The sequence below is a fragment of the Colius striatus genome, chromosome 2, assembly GCF_028858725.1.
Source record: "Colius striatus isolate bColStr4 chromosome 2, bColStr4.1.hap1, whole genome shotgun sequence".
Lineage (NCBI taxonomy): Eukaryota > Metazoa > Chordata > Aves > Coliiformes > Coliidae > Colius > Colius striatus.
This window is the reverse complement of record NC_084760.1, coordinates 12,810,344-12,827,092: the sequence shown is the minus strand read 5'-3', so window position 1 is coordinate 12,827,092 and position 16,749 is coordinate 12,810,344. Positions and strand designations below refer to the sequence as shown.

At 39.3% G+C, this 16,749-nt stretch overlaps 1 protein-coding gene across 1 annotated transcript in view; it reads right to left on the bottom strand.

Moving 5' to 3' along the window:
- Positions 1 to 3,521: 3,521 nt before the first annotated feature.
- ELOVL4 (ELOVL fatty acid elongase 4) overlaps positions 3,522 to 16,749 on the bottom strand; it is a 31,885-nt gene continuing 18,657 nt past the window's right edge. Inside the window, exons 3-6 of the mRNA XM_061990257.1 lie at positions 13,513 to 13,593; positions 7,620 to 7,791; positions 4,626 to 4,753; positions 3,522 to 4,117 (exon numbers count right to left, since the gene is read on the bottom strand). Coding sequence (XP_061846241.1) covers positions 3,842 to 4,117; positions 4,626 to 4,753; positions 7,620 to 7,791; positions 13,513 to 13,593 — 657 coding nt within the window. The 3' untranslated portion in view covers positions 3,522 to 3,841. The remainder of the gene's footprint in view (positions 4,118 to 4,625; positions 4,754 to 7,619; positions 7,792 to 13,512; positions 13,594 to 16,749) is intronic.

The following is a 16,749-nucleotide window of genomic DNA, read 5'->3' as shown; positions in this document are numbered from 1 at the left end:
TTGATTGCAATGATTTCAAAGACTTACCTGGAGCAAGTTACTCACACTGTTTCCTAAGATGATCCCTGCTATAAAACAGCCTAATTCCTTGACTCCTCTGAGTTAAGGTCCCTCCCCTCACAAACTACAACTGAGGACTCGAAACGTTTATTACACGGGGAGAAATGGCTCTGGCTTGTCTGCCTATGTCTAAAATGACTGACAAATACTATTTATGCCTGCAAGATTGATATTGGATCTACGGATCAATGACAACTACTTCACTTTACTGCTTGAGTTGCAGGAACTGTTCAATTAGCTCCTGCCAAATTCATACTAAAGAAATATTATTTACCTCATATGTTGAAAGATGCTGCTAAGAACCCACACATACACACACACACAATGTATGTGTACACACACACGCTGTATGTGTACACACACACGCACACACATACTTCTATAGATAATTTGTATTTATTTTTACACTCACAAAGTGCTAAAAGAATCCAACAACTGTCACTGTTAGAGATGAGGCTAAAGGAAAAGGTATCACTTTTATGGCATCAAATAATCACGAGATTCTGGTCCAAGAGTTTCAGAACTGTTAGCAAAAAAGGTTACTTTCATTGGCAAAAAAGAAAAGTTCTGAATGGTTTGGATTTGACTTTTAAATAAACTGGAAGCATTTAGGAAAAAAAAAAAAAAAACAACCCCAAACAACCCAAACCACCATGTCAAACAGGATTTATCATTTAAATTTCAGTTCTGGCATAACACACACACACATTTATACAGGAATTGTATTACTTCGATGATAAAATTCTGAGGTGCCTGGGACTCAACGATGACTTTAGTGAATCTGGCAGTATCTCACACATGCATCATTGCCTCAAATTTTGAGAAAGAAAAAGCTATACAAGTTCAGCCCCTGTATTCTGTGAGTCTGGCTGCATAGTCAGAAACAGAAGTATTGCACTCAAGACCATGCCTAAAAAAATGCACATTTAATAAGGCCATTGTATTAAAGATCATAATGGGACTCAAGTGACAGGAACAATCAAATGTATCATAAATAGCCCTAGGAAAGCCATATTGCAGAAGATTGACTCAAACCAGCAGTGTTCCAGCAGTATGGTAAGTGAGTTTTTTCCCATGAAATGCCAATCTCTTCATGGGCCTTCCCCCACAGGGCCGACACGAGATGTATGTGCACCTGCATTCTCACAATGCATTGGCTCAGTTTTCCTTAATGTTACCAAGTGCCCGAGAGTTTGAGGGTAGGATTCTACTCAAGTTCTGCCAATAAGTTTCAAGTTGTCATCAGCTTTAAGCAGCTTCCATGCATGATGAGAGGAGAGGAGATTTGACTTTCAGTTATTTAAATATATGCCAACATGCAAGACATAACCTTACTTTACAAAGTGTAGCAAAGGCATTATTTGAACCCGTACTTGAATACTTCTCAGTATGCTCTTTCAGAGTTAGATCACATTAAGAGCATCAGTTTATCCAATCTGGCTTCCCAAAAGACAGAGCAAACAAACAACTTAACACAGTACAAGGAATGGTATAGACTTACAAGTTAGCTGCCCATATCCCATGGCAAATAGAAAGAAGCTCCTGTTTAATCCAAGTGGGGTGAGCTACCTTGAATTTACAGTAGGGTAAGTGCATTCCCAGCAGCCATTACCCTGGGGTAGCAGGTGTGCTGGGAATCTGCTAGCTTGCTTTGGAGTCATTTGCATCTTTAGCCATTCTGAAGTTGCCTAGACAGCCAGCTTTTTGCCTTGGTTAAGGGTAGTGGCATTTGTCCAAGAAGGAAGAGTAGACCACTGTCTCTCTTCCCCCATGCCACACTACAGAAAAACACAATGTTAAACAAATGCAAAAAGCATCAGTACAAAGGCTGGAAGAATCACAAGACACAGAAGACGGGAAGTAATGATCACATGCATTACAGTTCAGCAAAGATTCTTTCACAAGTCTATATTCTGCCATAAAATCCACAGTGGTGGAGACTATGGATGAAATACCTTCCAGATGAAACAACTTCAGCATTAGGAATTATTTCTGAATACAACAAGCTATATCCAACTCCTTTTTTTAAAAAATAGGACCTTGTTTTAGGTTTAGACAGCTTTTTGTCTAGAGACTGAGGCAAAGCCAAGACACAGAAGATGTGATCTGTTGGCATATTACAGACAAATGGATAACCAAGACGCAAAAACTATTAAATGTGTCTCACACTTTACACCTACAGCTCCATTTACTTTTTTCCTGCAACAATGGTGTCACTTGTCAAATACAAGTTTGTTACCAACTACAAGTATGTTCTTGACCAGAGTTTGGAGGATTGGATTCAGACAGCAATAAAGGAGCTTTTACAGTGATGAGCAAGGAACATGGGAGTTCAGGATATGGTTTCTATTTCCCTGTCTTACTGCATGCCGAGTAGCTCAAAACATCACTCTTAGTAACCATATTATTTGGAAGGAGCAGTGATAGGTCCATGATCCATTAATATATCGTAAAATGAAAAGCCATCTAAAAGACTTCTGCTTATTTTAGCAGTTTTGACTAAAAAAAAAAAAAAAGATTAGCAGAATCACTTTGTTAATTAGTTTGGAAAAAAAAGCCAAGAAGATTTGGGAAATAGAGTTTCAGAATCCCATCTCTGACATTCACATTAAAATGGTGGCCTGACTACTAGCAATATCTGCCAGTGTCTAAGCAGACACAATTTTGATGAGTCTTCAAGCCAGCAGCAGCATTTTGAACACTTTATGTTTGCTCTATTTGGTGCTTTTCAACCATATTCTCTCTCCCAATAAAGTAACTGTCTTGTAGCCAGCATGACTACCCATACACACAGCATTTCTAAATGGAATTACATGTTATTGTTTTCACTCCACCATATTATCTTCCCATTTTCAGTATCAGACAAGCAGCAGTGGTTTAACGCAGGTCACAGGTAACAAGCAGCAGGCCTACTTTTACCGCTTGCTTCAAACAATGAACTGTTTCGCATTTATGAATTCTTAAGACTTTTTCCTCACTTCACCATACCAAAAGTACCACTCCAGAATGTAAGTTTACACTGAAAAAGGTTACTGACGACTTGACCACAAAATACCGCCAAAAATGCCTTTGACTCCCACAGCAAATTGTATTTTCCCCTCAATCGGTGTTAACGGATATTTATATTAGAGAACTCCACATTTCAGAAACCAGATATTTAATGCTCAATGTTCTTTTCAGCAGATGAAGAGGTAGGTATATATTCCCAGACAAGAAGAAAAAAAAAAACCACCCCAACCTGTAACAGACACTCAGTTAAATCAAGTAATGACTGAAAAGTCAAACGCTGTTCTGACAGCACATAATGCGTCTGAAGACATTCTCCACGGAGGACAAGAAAAGTTGCACATTCTGATTAGATAATACATCATAATTTGACATTTAATCATTTCTGGAAAAGAAAACACAAGTATCCAAACGCTACTCCCTTCTCCTCCCTCCCCCAAAGAAATGTGGATGCCAATAAAACTGCCTGTATCAATGGTAGTAATAACTTCTGGACTGCTAAACATGGAATCAACTGCAATTCTTCCTTACATTCACCAACACCAGCAGTCTACAAGTTTACACAGAGACCATATGCATGATAATTACATAATTACAATAGAAATTCAACTTTAGCATTGTTCTTAAAACAATCTTCATAAATAATGAAAATATCTGTGTTCTAGCTCTTCAGTAACCTAAGGTTAATTGGTACAGATAGTGGGGTTTTTTTCTTCCTTTTATAAACCAAACTGGAGGTTCCTCACTGCCAACAATCGTTAAGGCCTGGATCGAGTTACTCTCCTTTTGCTTTTCCCTTTTTCTGCTTTTTTCCATTTTCCACCACTGCATTATTTTCTGCTTTGCTTACTCCATTTGCAACAGCACCATTTGCTATTTTGCCATTCTTTACGGGTTCCTTGGGCAGCTTATATGTCCGATAGTAGAAGTTACCAAACAGGAAAATGAAGGTGATAGCATAGAAAATGACACCCCAGTGCATCCATTTAGGGAAAGGACAATCAATATAAATAGACATGGCTGTGTGGCCAATAGTCACGTGGAACTGCACCTGAAAAGACAGAAAATAGAGAATCATAAAGGTCTGGACACATTCTGTAGGTCTGACTTCCCCAGTGCCTACCATAGCATTAAGTTACAAAAACTGCTGAAGTGGGAGGCAGTCAGGAAGCTGTATTTGGCTGCCACATCACACATACGTGTATACACTTGCACCAAGGACATCACATTTATTGCACTACTTGGCACCAGTTAATCAGAAACAGGAAAATGAGAAGATATGAAGAGATTTGGGTTTTTCTCTGCCTTTTGAAGGGGATTTTGCATTTCAGTTGAAACAGTCAGTAAAGCTGTACTACACTTCACTCACACAACTCTTACCTACGCTGTGTATTTTTTGATAAATGAAAATACCTCCATCTCCAGAAAGTATTCTAATTTGAGCTGTGAGTACCAGACAGCTAACAACTTTTGCAAAGAGCAGCATCCATTCCAAAGCTCTGCAAATGCAAACCCACTCAGAAGCAATCTTGTGAAATAAAGGAAGAAATTTTACTTACCAATTGCAATATGGTCAAGTATCGTTTCCACCACAGGTATTTCTGAAATTTAGGGCCACAGGCAGCTAATCCGTAATACATGTACATAATGACATGAATAAATGCATTCATCTGAGCTCCAAAAAAAGCTGTCCAGGAACAGAAGGGAAAATTGGAATGTAATTTTGAAAAAAAAAAAGGGGGGAGTATTTTCTAGTATTATTCACGTGACAGTAAAAACAATAAAGCAAATGATATGCCAGGACTCCATTTCTGAAATGTTCTATAGCAGAGTACAGACCTGACTGCCACCCTGTGCTGACACAGATAGCTCTTCATGCAAGCACTATGTCACATCTTTCGTGGAACTACTTATGCAAAAGCTTTTCACCACGTTTTTGTTGAACTGACATAAATCACAGGTATTCCACACTCGTTACTCTACTGTAACTGCAATTGTTTTGCAAAAGGATTATTAGAAGCTGTATTGGAGACTCTGAAGTATCAGGTTCTCAACTTAGGTATTTTAAATTGTATTTAAATTGTATTTAAATGCACAAGGTTCACTTCTCAGAGAGAAGCCAAGAAACTCCTGTGGAAGTTTGATTAAAAAAGTCATACAAGCAAAACTTCACCTGTAGTTACTCGATGTTTAAGGGCATTGACAAATGAGTTTGTCTAAACTGGTCATCTTTAGTTTCCTTATTTATAACTTAATATACCCAACATTATTAAATATAAAACATACACGTTCCTATGTGACCTGATCTAGGTGGATCTGCTTCTGCAGGGGGGTTGGACTAGATGATCTCTAAAGGTCCCTTCCAATCCCTACCATTCTATGATTCTATCATTTTCCAGAATGATCCATGCTGGAAACTAAGGCAACATTTGCACAACATTTGCACTAAACTAAGACTTCTCATTTGCACTAAAATCTTTTTGTCAGCAGCCATTTAACAGAAACAAACTGTATCTTGTTAAGGTATTCTTACAGTTCCAGAGAAGCTCAAAAAGACTCTTAGGGCAATATAGACAACAGCTGCTGATATTAAACAGATGCCCATGTGGTTTAGAGCCAGTTAGTTGTAATAGGTTCTAGTTTATAATACAATTGTCTACGTAAGCAGTGTGCTACCAACTAGAAAACAGCAGTAGCACTACATAAATGCAGAAGAGCAACTGTTGCTTTTCCTTTTGAAGGGTCTAGAAACTAAGAGGCAGTGTGAGAACATCAAACCTTGAAATACTTTTGGAAATAGTTGTAACTGCTGTATTCAAGACTGCTGATATTTAGCATAAATTGTCTGAAAAGGCAACAAGGGATGAAGCATTTTGGGATATACAAAGAATTTCTAAGTAAGACTACAAGTAAGCAACCAGTCTCCAATGAACTTATTTCATGGGCACAGTAAGCCAATAAAGATGATGAAATGTCTGGTTGAGTACCTGCATCCTGCAGATTACTTGGGAGAAATTCAAGGATAGTCACAGATTTTCTTTTTAAATACTTATTCTTTTGAATGTAAGTAACCATTCAGTACATATCTATAGCAAATGAGAACATAAATCCCCACCATGCATTAAGCATTAGTGTGGTTACATAAAAACCCCAAAATATTAGTTTGGTGTGGTGTTTACTAGATGTGATTTTCAGTGTCTTAAGCCTGGAAAAACACATTACAAACAGAACAGAGCATTTTTCCTGCACCCTCAGCTCTGTAGAGTTCAGTCCCGGTTTCAGCTGGGATAGAGTGAATTTTGGGGCTATGTTTTGGGCTGATGCTGAGGGCAATGTTGATAATGTATTGCTGAACAGTTCTTGCAAAGTGTCAAGGCCTTTTCTGCTCCTCACTCTGTCTCTCCAGTGAGTGGGCTTGGGGGGAACGAGAAGCTGGGAGGAAGCATGGCCAGGAGAGCTGACACCAACGAGCCACAGGGCTATTCCACACCACAGTGTGTCATGCATAGGATATAAACGGGGTGGATTTGTTGGGGAGGTGCTGATCACTGCTCAGGGATGGTCTGGACATCACTCAGCAGATGGTGAGCAACTGCATTGTGCATCACTTGGGTTTGGGCTCTGGGGTTTTTCCCCCCTTGTTTTTTTATGTCTCTCATATTTCTTTTCATTATTATATTATTATAATACACTCTATTCCATTTTGTACAATTTTCATTAGTAAACTGCTCTCATCTCAACCCATGAGTGTTACTTTCCCTCTCCGATTCTCCTCTTACTCCCCTGGCACAAGGGATGGTGTGTGAAGTGAGCAGGCATGTGGTGCTGAGTTGCTGGCTGGGGTTAAACCATGACAAGCTCATAATTTGAGACAAAAGGCAAAGCAACATGAACAAGAGCACAGTGCAGGCAATGGAGGATGTGGCAAGTACAATGGAACAATATTGATAGGGGTTTCAAAAAGGAAGCAAGGCAAAAAATAGCCTTGGAAAAAAACAGGATGGTGAATTACAGACTTGTGACATTAAAAATAGGTTTCCAAAATTAATCGACAGATTTTTTTTTGCTTCATAATTTTATTTATGCCTCCTTATAAAAAAGAAAGCAAACCCCAAACTCAAATACAATGCCAAAATAATGTCTCCATTAAATTCATTACTTTGCACACTGATTGTGGCCTGTAATTTGATTTTGCAGTTCTCCGTATCTGCAAAATTTCAGTTAGGCAAGACACATTCATCTTTATTTCATACAAAACAAGGACAGTTTTGATTATAGAACTTCAAGTTTGCAATTGATGCCCTATGAGTGAAAAAAAAGTAGTTTTTCAATGCATGGTATCTTTTATTCCTCCAGTTTTCCACAGAGGAAGACTGTACGTGTTAAATCTACTGCACTGCTCCAGTGCTATTTAAAAACACACTTTTATGGGGGGTTGGACTAGATGATCTCTAAAGGTCCCTTCCAACCTCTACCATTCTATGATTCTATGATCTATGATTGCTTCCAAACAAAAATAAGTCTCCCTTGTATCCAGTCAAAAGAGAACTCACCTTGTCCACCTGCAACCCACTTAATACCAATCCACCACAAGGTGAACATGGTGAAATGGTGATAGACATGAAGGAAACTAATTTGGTTAAACTTCTTCCTCAGGATGAAGAATACTGTGTCCAAATATTCAATTCCTTTAGAGACATAATACCACCATAAAGCAGCAGCTATCTGCAATGAAAAAAAAAAGGACAAACAGAAGTTTCAGTGATTCCCAGCTGAATGGAATATAGTTCTCTCCATACATCTGCTGCAAGAGAAAGACATATCTTCTTTCCCCAAATGCTGATAAACATTAGAAGTGGAGTCATAAAACATCTATTGAGATGAGAACAGCAGAACCAATAAAGCATTCATCTACTCTGGACATGGAAGTATTATTTTGAGTCTACAGCTCACAAATCACAACTGTTAAAAAAGGGTTAGCATAATTAAAAGCTTTGCCCCCTCTGAAACGTTTACCAGTTAAATATAGGAGGTTTGTGTCCTCATCCTCTGTCCTGAGCCTTGCAGGAGAAAACTACTACAGGGCTTCCCCTGCTAATGAGGCAACACTTTGATGTGGTCAGAACAACAAGGCAGAAGCATTATGACAAAACGACGTTGCAAAGGGTGAAACCTTACATAAAATTCTTTCCATACCACAGGCATATGGGTGGGAAGGTAACAAATCACTCTTTTGAGCTAGGTGCGGTACAGATTTCACATCCCTTAGAGCAATATTCCCCTCAGCTACTTCTGGCCTGCTCAGTAGAACTCTCTGGAAAGCAGCATTCCTCCAGTGGCTCTGTGCTATTCAGGGAATAGAAGAAATAAGACCACAGGAGCCACACAAGCTGTAGGGATATAACCCATCTACCCAACAGGGCAGTGCTACACACCCAAAATTCTTTTTCTAATCCACCCACCACAGTGAAGCTTGCTCAAGATGCAACACAAACATGGCTTCCTGTTGAAATCAGGATATTGTTGCACCAGGTAAAGCCCAGAAGCTCTGGGTAACTATTTGCTAATATGGGGGTATGGTGGTGGTGGTGGGGACTCCCTTCCAGATCTTGAAATGTAACAATGAGTTTAGGTCCTGGCATAGTAAGTCATCTAGCTTGTTAAGCAAGGGTGGGACCAGAACATATCCCAGATGGTGACTCACATAGAGAATGAAAAAGGAAAAAAAAAAAAGAGTTGGAAATGATACCACCAGCAAGGAGAGCAAGCAATGTCACAACACATCCATTTGTCAAGAAGTTCACCTGGTCTTTCAGGACTCATCTGATGGCAAATCAGATTCTCTTATCTTCATATGGTGTGAAATAACCCCACCACCCCCTCAATCCCCAGGGAAAGACAGAAGAGAAAAAGTTAAGACAACAGTAGCTTTCTTTCCCAAATACACACATGCTGCTAGACAAGTGAGAGACAGGGGAATCAGGAGAATGAGCAATACAGAGCAATGACACAGCCTCTCTCCAAAACCAGCAGGAAAGGAACATGTCTCTCCTCACAGTGAGTTTGTCACTGCCTAATTCGACTGGTGGAATGTTTTCAGAGAGATTACAGCAGAAGTGAAAAGAGAAGCACAGGAGCAGCAGAGTGCCACAGATCTGCATTGCAGACTGCAGTATCCCAGAGGGACTGCACAACTTCCTCTTGCCAAACCACAGACTTCTGTGTATCCATTAATGAATATTTCACTTAATGAATAGGAATGGTGAAGCCTCATCTGGAGTACTGTGTCCAGTTCTGGGCTCCTCAGCTCAAGACGGACAGAGAACTGCTGAGAACTCCTGGAGAGTGCCCAGTGCAGGGCCACCAAGATGATCAGGGTACTGGAACATCTTTCATACGAGGAAAGGCTGCGGGAACTGGGGCTGTTTAGTCTGGAGGAGACTGAGGGGGGATCTCATTAATATTTACAAATATCTAAATGGTGGGTGTCAGGAGGTTGGGACATCCCTTTTTTCTTCTGTTGTATCTAGTAATGGGACAAGGGGTAATGGGATGAAGCTGGAACACAAAAAGTTCCATTTATACATAAGAAAAAACTATGACACTGTTGAGGTGAGGGAGCCCTGGCACAGGCTGCCCAGGGAGGGTGTGGAGGCTCCAAGGTCTTCAAGACCCACCTGGACATGTTCCTATGTGACCTGATCTAGGTGGACCTAGGGGAGTTGGACTAGATGATCTCTAAAGGTCCCTTCTAACAGCTACCATTCCATTCCATTCTCACACTCTGGTTGGGCTTTAGTTTACTTGAGGTCTCAGAAGAGGAGGCAGATTTTGTCAGCTTTTTATAAAAACATACTAACATCAGCCTTAATGAGAGAAAAGTGTCCTCCACAGATCTTGGAGTTCCCAGACAAACAACTGAGCTATAAGAACGACACATATATGTTGCTCAATATTAAGTACAGCTCTGCCTCTGGGACAGGTAGTCCGGTGTTTATAACACCCACATCAAGGCTTTGTCCCACACCCATGGATTAGCATAACAGTCCATCATCTTTTACAGATCTTTGCTCAACCTGCATCTCTTAAATAAATTAAGATAAGCATCTTTTAATCTCATGAGCTAACAACACACACTCTGGACATTATTCACAAAATGACATGCCAGCACTACCATACTCAAGCTCTTCGGAGGTCTTTCCTTCCAAGAATCTTTTAAAGAATCAATAGGTCAGTTAGTTACAAACAAACTGCCATCAAATCTCTTCTGAAGACAATGTGTGTTTTGTTAAAGAAATGGGAAAAAATAAGTCAAATAGCCAACAAGCAAAGAGCCAATTTACTGTAGGACATACAGTAAAATCTAAGTAGAGGAAAAATCCAACAAAAAAACCTCTTATGTTTTATGCCCAAGATATCACAAGTTCGTTATATGCTCTTGGACAAGTCATTCCACCTGCCTTGCATAGAAAGCCAGTTACAGCCTGTGGATCAAAATCAGTTAACATTTTCAACAAAATTTCTTCCCATCGCTTAGCAACAAGAATAGCCTCCATTTCTTTCCAGGATTATACCTGCTGATTTTTGTGCTCCTTTAGATTTCTTTTTTTTTGTCCAAGAACACTTTTCCTCTCTTCCTATCATCAAATTTAACTAGTATTTATTCTCAACTCTGACAGGTTTCATGTACTGATGATCTATTTCAGTGCTCCTAAGGACTTATGCAGATTTTTATGGATGTAGAAAAAAATGGAAGAGATGTTAAGTCATTTGCCCAAAGCCATGCATGCACTAAGTGACAGAGGGCAGAAATGAAGTAGAACGATACACCAATAGGTAAGCTATGGCAGGAGCAGGTGACTAATAATAAACAACTTCTGCAAAGCATCAGAAGTTAGGACCCAACCTGAAGTCTTTCTTTGGGCTAAATGAAGCCCAAAATGAAAGATTTAGCTTAGAAGAAAATATGCATTAAAAAGGCATATTGCTGGAATGAGTAATGCTAGCCACAAGCATATCTTTTCTGGCAATTTTCATATGTGCCAATCTAAGTCTGTTAAAACACCATATGGTACAGAAAGATTACATTACAGGCTAGGATTATGGGGGTCAACAAGAGATCCAATCCCATCACCTCTGCCTGCTGTAGGGTATTTGAATAGAGGGTTTTGTGTTTTAACACAAGACTCAGTTCCTACATCCTCCTTCCATATTTCAGGTTGGAGACAATTACCCATTAGAGGGTTTGAAGGGATAGTTACTTCTTAAAAGATAAAAGTAACATGAAAAATTAAAGTTGCTTTTAAAGAGAACTTTTTTCCCTGCTTCAGTTAGAGAATTTTGTTTACAGGACCATGAAGTCTATTTTGTTAAATCAAGTTCCCTTGTCACAGAAGTTTCAAGTTAACGACTACTTATTTCACAAGAGGAACCTACTCCAGCTCTAGGCATAAATACAAACAATGCAGATTACAAATACAATACAGAAGACAACCATAGCTCAGCTTTATGACTACAATCAGCATACTTAAAACTAGGAACTAAATCATACAGCCCAAGATTCCTAATTCTCAGCTCTTCAGAAAGGCTAATAAAATAGACAAACCTTGACCAGAGAAAAATGGACATGCAAATGTAAGAACAGAAGGAAACTGATTACTTGTACACACTAATATGCGTTAACTCAGACAGTGTCAGGCACTTGTTCACTCCAAATACTGGAGCTTCCACATGAGTACTACAATGCAGGGCATTATACACTGTAAAGCAGGTCAAAAATGCATCCTAGACTCTTCAGTTAGACAAAGTACATTTATGGAAGTGTAGTTTTCTACGTGGAATTTACAAAAAATGAGAACTCATTCAAAAGAACTACCAGATAATGGTCAAGGTAGGGGTCTTCACTGAGAATATACCATGCAGTTGCTGCAATGACTTGAGAGAATCCAATTTTCCTTGCTTCCTCAACTATCTCAGATGCAAAATGAACATGTTAGAGCTTAAAACGTCAGAAATAAAGTTTATGTAAATCCACGAGTTTGCAAAAAACCTTTAAAAGTCAGGAAATCCAAATAGTGGATATTGCTGCAGCAATCTTTCTTTTCTGGACATATCGTATGCAATAAATACTTTGTGCAGGTCACTTTGACTTTATTTTATTGTGTAATAATGCTTTATTTGCCATAATGGAAAAAACCTACAGAAGATAATTCTTTGGTGTAGGCTTTACCCCTCCACAGCCTCTCCACAATTAAATGCACTTGAGAGTGAGGCCACGAAACAGAAATGTTGCATTCTGAAAGCCATTACCTCTTGTACATAGCTAACATAAAAATTCCTTCAATATATGCCATACCACTCCTTGTCCAGCTGCATTCTATTTTGCTTATCCATTGAAAAAACAACAGTCAAGCATTTTTTATTCTTGGCTAGATTTTGTTTTTAAAGGAAACTATTAACAGAAGTATTCTAGTGATTGAAATAGTGAATGCACAGTATTGGCAAAGCTGAAGGGCTGGTGACTACCATAAGGTCAATAAAAATCCACACACAGAGCTCAGAATTATGAGCCATTACACATAAAATGTAAGACTCACAGCTATCCTTCTCACTGCCACCCCTGACAGGTGCACAAGCTTTTGAGTAATACCACCCATGAACAGCCACCTTGTAGACAGACATTTTTGTAATGTGTTATAAATATCACATGTATTTAAATTATAACACACTTTCATTACATTTACAAGAACATGTTCTAATCTGCAGGTAAAACTTGCAAGAACAGCTGAGAGATTCTCAAGTGTCAGCTCAGCTGGAAGATAAGGTTTAGTAGATGAGCTAATCAACAGCATTACAGACGTTAACAAGCATCTGCACTTTGATTTTAATTTGAATGCTTTCCAAAACCCACACTTTTGAAATCTAAGTTTCTATAATGAAGTGTACTGGTAATACACTTGCCAGAAGCCAGCAATACATCATAAAGCCAAATATAGGTAAAGGAGACAAAAGTTGCCTCACCAGTAGGAGGGAAGTGCAACCACAGTACATGCTGACAAATATATCCAGCTTTGATCCAGCTGGAACACTACACCTTTCCTGCGGTTACCCTGCCATCATAAACTTCAGCAAGGTCTAGGAACCACAGTATGCACACAAAGTTTATTCTGGATTGTATAACCACGAATGAAGCCAAGGATGCTATCTTTAAGACTATCCTCACTTGTAGCAGTCAGATGAAAGTTAATGCAAATACATCGATGCACTTCGATTAAACCTGCTATGTGCAATGCAGTCAAACCTGATGTGGTCTGTGAGAATATAACGGGATACAGTCATGGCTGACAGCAGAACTTTAAAAACGCTATTTTCAGACAAGATTTAAACCATCATGTAGTGCTATACATTACATACATTGATACAGAAATACAAAAAAGAAATACTCACCCTAACTTCATAAACATTATCTGAATAATCCACAGACTGGCAGACATAGCTGTATCCTCGAGCTCTTGATGACAAAAACAGCTGAAAATATTAAAGTCATACATGAGGGGAAAGATGCTACATAAAACATGTTCATAACAATTATCAGCAAATATCTTGTTACATCAAACTTACCTGAACAGAAATATTTAAAATATCCTTATCAGTCCTGAGAATACTATTGAAGAAAGCCAATATTTAGTTCCAACAACCTGTTGTTACACAGTACCTATTTTTTCTTATAAAATAAAAAAGTACTTTTTGACCTGCATGTATCTACCAAGATAAGTAAAGCCCTGTATAAATTAGTAAGAATTCCAGTGTGACCTTAAGCTATTCAAACATAAGTATTCCCTCTGACAGCTCTAGCTTCAGAAATGAAAATTAACTAATTGCTTTCATTATGAACTACAGAAATGTTACTCCATGAAAGACGTGACAGAACTCTCTCCAAGAGACAGGGATTAGATAACTTGGACCTATTATTCCTTAAACAGTATCCCTATGAAAATCCAGAAAAAAATCCCTGAACAGCCAATGCTGAGCACTCATAAAACATAATGAGATAAACTGGATTAAGGGAATTTCCCCATTTTGTGTCAACAGAAATGTCTTAAAGCACACGAAGTGCTCCTGTAGGGCCACTCCAAATAAAACATGTTGCAATAACCTGAATAGGAAAAGATAAACTTGACATTTGAGCAAGCTCCCATTGGAAAGAACACTTGCCTACAGCTATACAAGGTTCAAGTAATACTTCTAATCTTGACGTTAAAAAAAATGTCATGATCCAAAATCATTTAAAGTCAGGTAATCCCACCCTTTTAAAGATCAGAAACAACAGCAGTGGAGCAGACACCACCTGTAAATTGCGAACTGTAAAAGTAAAGAAGGGTGATACACAAAGATCTCCAAAATAAACATGAATAGGCACTAACTATTCTTACAGACAACCTGAATTCTATCTTATTTAGTCTGAACTTGAGATTAATTAATCTTGTACACAGCACTAGGAGTACAGTCAGAAGCAGAGACAAGTGTTACTGATGTACAATTAACACACAAAACCTTTGTGAAACTCTGGACTTAGTTTCCACACATCTGTTAAAAGCATGGAAGTGAAATAATTGCCCACAGAAGTGATCCGAATAAACTGAACAACTTCTGCATCATTCAAGTCCACTTACAAACTGCTGCAACACCACTGCTCTCCAGTGTGGTCACACACAGACATGAGCGCTTTTGATAATATCAAAGTAGAACAGGGATCAGTTTAGTCTGCAATGTTACAGAAACTAACCAATCCCTACCATGACCTACTGGGTAATTTGACCAAGGTTCATTTTACTGTCTCCCATAACATCCTCAGTAGAAAGCTTGGGTAGTGTGGGCTGGATAAGTGTACAGTGAAATGGATCGAGAAATGTCTGAATGACAGAGCCCAGAGGGTGGTGATCAAAAGAGGCAAATCAAGTTGGAGGCCAGTGGGGTTCCACAGAGGTTGGTTCTGGGGCCACCAAACTGTGAGGACTGGCTGATTCCCCAAAGGCTGTGCTGCCATTCAGCAGGATCTCAACTGGCTTGAGAGTTGGGCAAAGAGGAACCTCATGAGGTTCAACAAGGACAAGTGCAGAGTCCTGCACCTGAGGAGGGACAACCCCATGCACCAGTACAGGCTGGGGATTGACCTGCTGGGGAGCAGCTCTGCAGAGAGACCTGGGAGTGCTGGTTGCTAATAAACTAACCACGAGTAGCAATGTGCCCTCATGGTCAAGAACCCCAACCGCGTCCTGAGGTGCATGAAGAAGAATGTGGCCAGCAGGTTGAGGGAGATTCTCATCTCCCACTCCTGCACCCTGGTAAGCCCACATCTAGAGTCCTAGATCCAGTTCTGGGCTGCCTACTTCAAGAGAGATCGAGAACTTGTGGAGAAAGTCAAGCAGAGGGCTACCACAATGATCAGGGGCCTGGGACATCTTTCTTACAAGAATAGGCTGTGGGACCTGGGACTGTTTAGAGGAGATGGAGAGGAGACCTTATAAATGCTTATAAATATCTAAAGGGTAGGTGGCAAGAGGATGGGGTGAGGTTTTTTCTGCAGTGTCCAGTGACAGGACAAGAGGTAACAGGTATAAGTTGAAAAACAAAACGTTCCACTTGAACATGAGGAGAAAATTGTATCCTGTGAGGGTGAGGGAGCCCTGGCACAGGCTGCCTAGGGCCGGTGTGGAGTGTCTTTCCTTAGAGGTCTTTAAGAGGTCCACCTATGTGACCTGATCTAGGTGGACTTGCTTCTGCAGGGGAGTTGGACCAGATGATTTCTTGAGGTCCCTTCCAACCCCTAACCATTCTGTGATTCTGTGACAGGTTTCAGTTCAGACTGCCTCAAGGTACAATAAGAAATTCAACATCTTGTGGCAAAATAGAGGCTACACATCTGAGACTTCTGCATGTTCCAAGCAAAATTTGCTCCTGATCTGAATTTGAGTCCAATGTATGAGAGTCTTGGACTAGACAACCCATCAGTGCTTTAAGGACTTAGTATTTTAACATGTTACAACAGATGAACTACACAGCTTGACATAAGGATGATTATTTAAATAAGACTTAAAGGCATTTCACGTTCCAGTTCTCAGTAATACCTGGACACTTTACAGTCATTCACAAAATACAATTTGTGCATCATTTTACTTTTAAAAATTACAGTACTGAAACGAATTACAACCGAGGCACACTGCTATTGTAAACTTCTTACAGAATGAATCAGAAGTTGGCTGCTTAAAGGAAACAAATTAAACATTAATATCTTCCTCCTATCAGTCTCTAAGATCAAGAAAAGACACTTTCTATAAATGTTGAAGCTATAGCCTTAACATCCATTTAGTAACAACCTACCATTTGAAATAGCAGCAAACTAGAACCTCTGTCCGTGTCTAAAATTATCAGCTTTCAGCAGCAAACACATATTTGCAGTCCCGTTAATTTTTATGTTAATTCGGTGATGTGGAAATGCCATAAAAACAACCTTTGTAAAGCTATGAGCAACATAGGTTTGAAAGTTAATTGACCACGAATCTGGTATAATTTAGCTTATGGATAAAACAAACCAATTTAAAAGAAAAGGGAAAAAGACAGACATAGCTAAAACAGTGCAGAATTCATTTTAGAGATGTTTCAGTTCTAACCTGCCAAGATGAT